Source organism: Tupaia chinensis, unplaced genomic scaffold, assembly GCF_000334495.1.
Source record: "Tupaia chinensis unplaced genomic scaffold, TupChi_1.0 Scaffold150288_1, whole genome shotgun sequence".
Classification (NCBI taxonomy): Eukaryota; Metazoa; Chordata; class Mammalia; order Scandentia; family Tupaiidae; genus Tupaia; species Tupaia belangeri.
Genome location: NW_006210128.1, coordinates 2,150,134 through 2,158,346, shown reverse-complemented (window position 1 = coordinate 2,158,346; position 8,213 = coordinate 2,150,134). Strand labels below are relative to the sequence as shown.

The following is an 8,213-nucleotide window of genomic DNA, read 5'->3' as shown; positions in this document are numbered from 1 at the left end:
GGGAGGGAGGGGGGGGGGAGGGGGGGGAGTGAGTGAAGCAGGGGTGAAGGGCGGGGAGTAAGTGAAGCAGGGGTGAAGGGCGGGAGTGAGTGAAGCAGGGGTGAAGGGCGGGGAGTGACTGAAGCAGGGGTGAAGGGTGGGGACAGAGAGTGTTTTCTTTAAGCAGGGGGAGTAGGGGGAGCCCTGCTGAGTCACATCTCCCGTTCTCCCAGAACTTGAACCTTCGGACCTAACTCCTGAGGTCTGAGGCCTGAAGGAAAGGAGAGACGGGGTAAGGAAGTGTCGAGGCAGTGAATTAAAGGCGTGTGGGGAGCTCCCATTAGCAAAAGCAGGGTCTTCAGAGGGGCCCAGCCGATCCAGTCCCACCCAGGAAAGGCAGTGAGGACTTTTCACTGTGGCCACGATGGAGAGATCTCTGAAACTTCTGTCATCATTTGCCTCCCTTCCCTGTTTGCTCTCAAATATCTCCTTACAGAGACAAAGGAGAAGGTTGTAGTTCTCACGTGAGCCAGAGCTCACACTTGTGACACCTACGAAGCAGGTGCCATTACTACCCATTTTCCAGGTGGGGGAATTGAGGCTCATGGACAGAAGGCTCGATGAGGGGCTGGGCCAGAGAGTTGCAAAGCAGTGGAGGTGCAGCTTGAATGCAGGAGTCCTGGTCCGAGTCTGCGTGTGTAACCACCGTGCTGCAATGTCCTTCTACTTACTAGGCATATACTATGCACGGTGCCCTTGCCATTTTGCAGTCTGTGGTGTCTGGTCCCAGAGAGCTCCTGGAGGGAGAGGCTTAAGCTCACCTTCAAAGAATTAAAATCTAGAAGTGAATTCCATCTAACCAAACCCCCAACTTGTTCAACCTCTAAAGAGATGGAAGATCGTAGCCTTGGGCCATACAGGAAGTGGTGGCCAGGCCTTAGCTGGTGCCTGCTTCCTTTTAACCTTCCACATCTCACAAGAATTTCCCCATGGGCACTCTCAGAACCCTCCCTGAACCAGGCAGCAAAGCTACAGGACTGTGAGGACAGTATCACACACCCTCAAACATAATTTGTAGTGTTTTCCTACTAGTAATGGATAAAACAGAGACACACACAAACATCAGTAAGGATGTAAAACATTTGAATATACTCAGTCTGACCTAAGTGAAATTCATGGGATATTGTGTCCCCACACTAGGGAAGACATGAGCTTTCTTTTTAATTCAGGTGTACATGGACACCTTCACTAAGACACATCACTTGCTAGTCAAATAAATCTCAATGAACTTCAAGATCACAAGAGGAATTAGAAAATATTCCAAAACAAATGATAGTGAAAACACAGCATACCAAAATTTGTGGAATGAAGTTAAAGCATTATTTAGAGGAAAAAATTATAGTTGTAAATGATTATATAAGAAAAAAAGAAAGATACATAATCCATGATCAAAACTTCCACCTCTTGAAACTAGGGGAAGAAGAACAAATAAAATCCATGTTGGGACCAGCAGATTGTGTAATGGTTACATCACTGGACTCCCACGTAGTCAACTGTGGTTCGAGTCCTGGACCTGGTGGCTTAAAACTCATGCTGGGTGTGTATGCATGTGTGCCCAAGATCCTGAGGGGAGAATGGAAGAGAAGGGATTGCAGTGTGGCCACCTCTCCTGTGGGGTGACTTGTCGCTTTCTCTCTCTCTCTCTGTCTCTCCAGCAAGCGCACATACCCTATAGCAAAAATCTCTCTGTCTAAAAACAAAACAAAAACAGAAACAAAAACAAACACAAAACAACAATGGAAAAACAAAACCCAAGTTGAAGAAAGAATCCAAAAAAGGTGAAAATATAATTCAATTAAATACAAATGAAACAATAGAGAAAACCAACAAAACCAAAAGTTGGTGTTGAAAGTCTAATTAAATTGATAACATCTAGCTAAACTGATCAAGAAAAACAAAACAAAACCATAGAACACACAAATTATAATATCATACATGGGGGGCAAGGACACCAGTACAGGTCATGCAGACATTTAAAAGATTATAGGAGACTATTCTGACAATATTACACCACTAAATGTTACATCTTTTTTCTCTTTTATTGCCAGAAGGTACACAAGCTTCCCAGAGAAAGACAAAGAGACAGAGGGAGAGGGAGGAAGAAAGCACCCCCCCAATGGGGTATGGTCACACCACAATCCCATTTTTCTGTCAGGATTTTGCACATGGATAAACATATATGCCTGGTATGTTTTTCAAGCTGCTGGGGCTGGGATTTGAACCACATTAATCACATGGGATTCAGCTCACTTAACCAGGAGGCTATGGAGCTAACCCCAAAATTTAACATCATAAGTGAAGTGGATAAATTCCTCAAAAAAATACCTTGTCAAAGAGACATAAAATATGTAGAAAACTAAAATGGCCCCTTTAGATTAAAGAAATTAAATTTCTAGTTAAAAATCTTTCCATGAAAAGAACTCCAGGCCCATATGGTTTCACTGGAGAATTTAAAGAAGAAAAATACCAATCCACAAACGTTTTCAGAAAATGTGTGTGAGGACATTCCTAACTTATGTAATGAGTTCAGCATAACTTTATCAGAAAATTATAGATTGACTTGTAGATCCAAATATCTATAACAGAATCTCAGTAACTAAAACCCAGCAATATTTTAAAAGGATAATATATCTTGACAAACTATTGTTTCAACACTCAAAACCAACCTATGGAGTTCAACACCTTAACAGAATGAAGAAGAAAAATCATATACCATCTCAACAAATGTAGAAAAAGCCAGTGAGAAAGTTAAAGACCAATCCATGATAAAAGCTCTCATCAAATTCAAACTAGAAGGGATTGTCTTTATTCTGATAAAAGACATTTATAGAAAGTCTATAGCTAAAATGCTATTAATGGTGTAAATTGTATATTATTGGAACAAAGGAAGGATGTCTGTCCTCTACAATTATATTTAATATTTTGCTGATAGTCCTTTTCAGTGCAATAGAGTAAGAGGGAAAAAATACAAAAAAAAATTCATACAAATAGTAAACTAAAATTGTCCCTATGTATAGTGACAAGATTTTTTACATGGCAAAGTAAATAAAACAAATAAACAAACATGCCCTTCTAGGATCAACATGTGAAGTGAGCAAGACTACTATGTACAGCAGGGTCAATGTATGTCCTGACATCGGAAAAAGAAATTTTAAAAAATGCCATGTATGGTACCAGAAGATAAAATTGCTAAGAATAAAGAGAATGAAGGAAATGCAGTATCTCTACAGGAAAATTTATTAAGCCTTCTTGAGAGAAATTAAAAAACTTAAATAAATGAAAAGTTGTATCATGTTCTTTGATTTTTTTTTTTTTTTTGCGAGGTTTTTGTTGTAGGGTGCACGCATTCACCAGAAAGACAGAGAGAGACAGAGAGACAGAAAGCGAGAAATCACTCCCCAGGGGCGATGGCCACGCCGCAATCCCTTCTCCTCTATTCTCTCGGGATCTTGGGCACGCACGCAAACGTGCCTGGCGTGAGTTTAAGCCACCAGGTCCAGGACTCAAACCGCGGTCGACTACATGGAAGTCCAGCGAAATAGCCATTACACCAACTGCTGGTCCCATGTTCTTTGATTTTCAAACTTAATATTGCTAAGATGTCAATTCTCCCCAAGTTGATCTGTAGATTCAATACTGGTTCAGTCAACCCCAGAAGGCTATTCTGTATGAATTAACAAGGTGATTCTAAAATGTATCTAGGAATGTGAAGGACACAGAAAAATAGGAATTAATCTTGTGAAAGAAGAACTAAGTTGGAAAAGTCCTACTACTTTATTTCAAAGTTAATATGAAGTTGCAATATCAAGTCCATATTGAATTGCTGTATCAATGAAACAGGTCAGAGAGGCCATACATGAATAGACAACTGATTTTTGGCAAAGATGACAAGGCAATTCAATGGCGGAATTGATAGCACCACAAATGGTGCTTGAATCATTTATTTGTGTGGGAAAAAAATGAGCTCATGCCTTTAACTTAAACTACAAACAAAAATCAACTTGACATGCATCATATGTAAAAAGGTAAAAGTTACAACTATGAAACTACTGGAAGAAAACATAAGAATGTCTGTGTGACCTTGGGATAGACAAAGATTAGACAGGACACAGAAAGCACTAATCATAAATGCAAAAATAAACAGACATTGAAAAATTGGCATTCATAAAAACTAAAGACTGCTTTTAAAAGACAACATTAAGAAAATGAAGAGACAAATCATGGATTGGGAGAAGATATTCATTCTATATACATATGACAAGAGACTTGTTTCCAAAATGTATGTATTCTTGCAATTCGCTAAGAACAAAAGAAATAGTTTAGGGGAAAAAAATGGATAAAGAATTTGAACAGTTTACAAAGAATATGTATTTGAATAACTAATAAACACATAAAAATAATCTATACAATAATCATCAGGGGAATGCAATTGAAACTACGATTTATATCCACTAGAAGGGTTGCCATTTAAAAGACGGATAATCCTTAGTTGTCAGGATGTGAAGCAATTTGAACTCATACTTTACGGTAGCAGAAAATGATATTGCTATTTTGCAAAATTCAGCGGCAATTTGTTAGGAAGTTAAGCACACACCTACCTTAAAACCCAGAAAACTCACTTCTAGGTATTTATCCAAAGGAAATAAAAACACATACCCTCAAAAATGTTTATACAAGAATGTTTGTACTGGCTTTATTTAAAATAGCAAAAACTTGGGACTGGACCCATGGCCTAATAGTTAAGGGAACTGGATTGTTCTAGCTGGCTGACTGCAGTTCAAATACCAGCTCTGGAGGCTCGGAAAACATGCTGGCCATGTATGCATGTGTGCAAAAATCCATACAGGATGGATATATGGAAGAAAAGCAATTGTGACATGATGATGCTACATTGGGGGGTGATTTCTCCCTCTACCTCTCTCTGTCTCTGTCTTTGCCTTGTTTTAGTGGGTACACATGCCCTTTGGCTTAAAAAAAAGGACAAAAAAACTGGAAACAATCCAGATACAATCCACAAGCAAATGGATAAATATACTGTGGTATATTCATATAATGGAATGTTATTCAATAACAACAATAAGAGCAACAACAAACAATAAATCTTGGTGTCTTGGTCCATTATTGCATTTCTAACAGAAATACCTGAGACTGGATGAATTTATAAAGAAATAGAGGTTTATTCAGCTCACAGCTTGGAGGTCCAAAGCCAAGGGGCAACTTCTGGTGAGATTACAACATGGAGGAGGGCAGGATCTGGAACAGAGCAACTGACTGACTGTGAGTTTCTCCTAGTTCTGGTCTGTACCCATGTGTCTCTGCTTCCCTCATTTCCTCTTCTTATAAACCCACCAGAACTCATTCAGGGAGGCCCCATCCTCATTACTTGATCACATAGCAAGGCCCCACCTAGGAAATCCAGCAGGGATCAAATTTACTTAACATATTCAAATATAATCAAGTCTCCACACATGAACTTTTGAGGGTCATCCAATCATTGCCTATTCAGACGACATTCCAAAGTGTAACTGTTTGGAGTGACAGACTATTATCCAAACCATGACACTTGGATACATACGATAGCATGAATAAATCTCAAAAATGGTAGGTTGCACAAAAGAAACCAAAAGAGTGCATACTGTATGACTCCATTTATTTAAAGTTCTAGAACAGGCAGAAGAAAGCATTTTTGGTAGAAATCAGGTCATTCATTGTCTGGGCTAGAGCTGAGGGATGAATATAAAGGGCCATGAAGGGTTTCTGGGGTGATGGAAATGCTCTATATCTTGATATGGTGGTATTCACTTGGTATACATTGGTCAAAACTCTTACACTGAAGCATCTACTTAGAACCTGCACTTTGTGTTGCATGCAAATTTTACTCCAATAAAGTTAGTTTTTAAAAAATTAAAAATCACCCGAACACTGTCGATGATGAGTTAGTCAAAAGTGTTAGCTTTTCCCTTTGAATGACTAAGACCCCTACCTCATCGCCATACACAAGTTAAACGAGCTGTGCTTGGACTGGATACAGTTGTAACAGGGAAGCCGGTTTCTCTCTCACTATGAAGCACTTAATGCTGGACAGAAAAACATGTGTTCTAGTCTTAAAACAAGCAAACAAAACACAAAATACACCTTCAAAAACTTCCTTTAATAACTTGTCAATAACAATTATCTCACCATGACAGGAAGTTCTACTTTAGGTCTAACTAGACCTCTCAGACTGAGTTGTACTGTTCTTCCTTTTCGTTCTTTGATTGGAACTTTTCAAGGTCGGGAAGGTGGCTTCTCTTCCAGCAGTGTGCAGCTGTCTTTCTGAGTAGTTTTAGGGTCGGGGTACTTTGTACTAATTCAGGAGCCTCTGGCCCCACTGCTCTAAAGGACTCCTTTGTGGCTCTGCCTGGTGATACTGCTGAGTTTTTTCTGGGATGTACTTGACCTTGGGGTACTCCCAGGTGCTTTGAATACACTGATATCACCTGCCTTTCCTCCCACCCCAGGAGATGCTGAAGGACGAGGTACGAACGCTCACCTACCGAAACTCCATGTACCACAATAAGCACGTGTTCAAGGACAAAGTGGTGCTGGACGTTGGGAGTGGCACCGGGATCCTTTCCATGTTTGCTGCGAAAGCAGGAGCCAAAAAAGTGTTTGGGGTGAGCATGCCGTTCCTTCCCACATCCTGGCCTCCATAGAAAGGACTCCTGGTCCTCAGCCTTCGTGGGCCCCTCCTAGGACACAAACCTTGGTCTGTCTTCTTTGCAGGGTCACCTTAGAGAAAGGCCGTTGTGACTCTCAGGAGGCAGGACAACCTGCCTGTCCCCTCGGCATCGTTCCTGGATCCCTGCCCTGCTGACTGCTATTTGCAGAGAGGCCATCTTTACATCACTGTGCAGTCACACTGCAGGCCAAGAGGCAGAGCCGGGGCACACAGTCGTGTGGTCTGGCTTGAATCTCTGCTCTTGCACTGGCTAGATGTGTCATCTCAGACACTTCCCTGTCCCTCAGTCGCTCCACCTGTAAAATGTGCATAATGACGCTGCACCCATGTGGTGATGGTGAGGACCAAGCTAGGTTAATCCTGTGTAAAGTGTTCATGGTGATGCCCAGCATGTGCCAGTGCTGCGTTCACAGTGAATTTGGCAGAGACGAGCCCTGGGCAGTGCCAGGGCCACCTTCCTTCTTCCTGTGAAGGGTGGGTCAGTAGATTGAAGTTTCACTGCTGTAGACTCCCCAGCCTAGGGGTAGGGCCGACTCCCAGGAAGCCTCCTGGCCTTTCCCTGGCCCTCACGACTCAGCTGTGCACAGCCTGATGCCAGAGGGGCTGGCAGTGTCCGGGGCTGGGATGAAAGTGGAGCTGTGAAAAGACGAGCTCTGAGCTGCTGGCTGGCTTGCAAATGCAGCGGGTCTAGGGCTGGAGAACTGGCATTGATCTTGCTTAAAAGGAAAAGCAATCTTCAGCTGGACTCCCCGTGTGCACGAGAGCCAGCCGGTGTGCAGAGTTCCAAGGGCCTTTGAGCAGATTCCGTGGGCCTCTGTTCTCTGCATGTAGCTGGGCTACACTGTGGTCTCCCCGGGGTACCCCTGGCTCCTGGGTCAACAAGACCCCTCTGAGTCCCCTTGGGCCATCCTCAAGGTGCCTTGGGTATAGTCCTGGCCAGAAAAAGCGGTGACACTCCACTCAGCAAGCCAACCTGACATCAGGGGCACATGGCAAGGATGGGAACCTCGGGCAAGGGACGGACTCTGCCATCAGGGCCGCCACAGGGTGTCAGAGCTGGACTTGAGGCCAGCTGGCGGTCCTGGCCTGATGATGGCCTCGGTGGGGACATCTGAGCATGGGAAGGCAGTGCTGCCTGTCCCAGCTCATGGTACCCAGGGGCTCCAGCCCAAGAGCCGTCAGAGGCCCCACTCAGCACCTTCCAGCTGTGGGCACGTGGCTCAGGCTGTCTGCCGCCACCCCTGCTCCGGGGGAGCCTTCATTCGGGATGGCTCGTTCCTCAGTTTCCTGTTCCAGGCTCCCCCTCCACGCTCTGCTCTTCTCCAGAGAGGAGACGGGATGGCGGGGATGGGGATGTCACTGCAGAGAGAGAGAGAGAGAGAGAGAGAGAGAGAAGGAGAGAGAGGGAAGAAGAGAGAGGAGAGAGAAGGAGAGAGAGGGTGTGAGGGAAAGA

At 43.4% G+C, this 8,213-nt stretch overlaps 1 protein-coding gene across 4 annotated transcripts in view; it reads left to right on the top strand.

The window, feature by feature from the left end:
- Positions 1–8,213, top strand: part of PRMT8 (protein arginine methyltransferase 8) — a 111,857-nt gene that overhangs the window by 51,479 nt on the left and 52,165 nt on the right. For all 4 annotated transcript variants that reach the window (XM_006172038.3, XM_006172039.3, XM_014585675.2 and 1 more), the window contains one exon: positions 6,540–6,695. In XM_006172038.3, the coding sequence (XP_006172100.1) occupies positions 6,540–6,695 (156 nt within the window). The remainder of the gene's footprint in view (positions 1–6,539; positions 6,696–8,213) is intronic.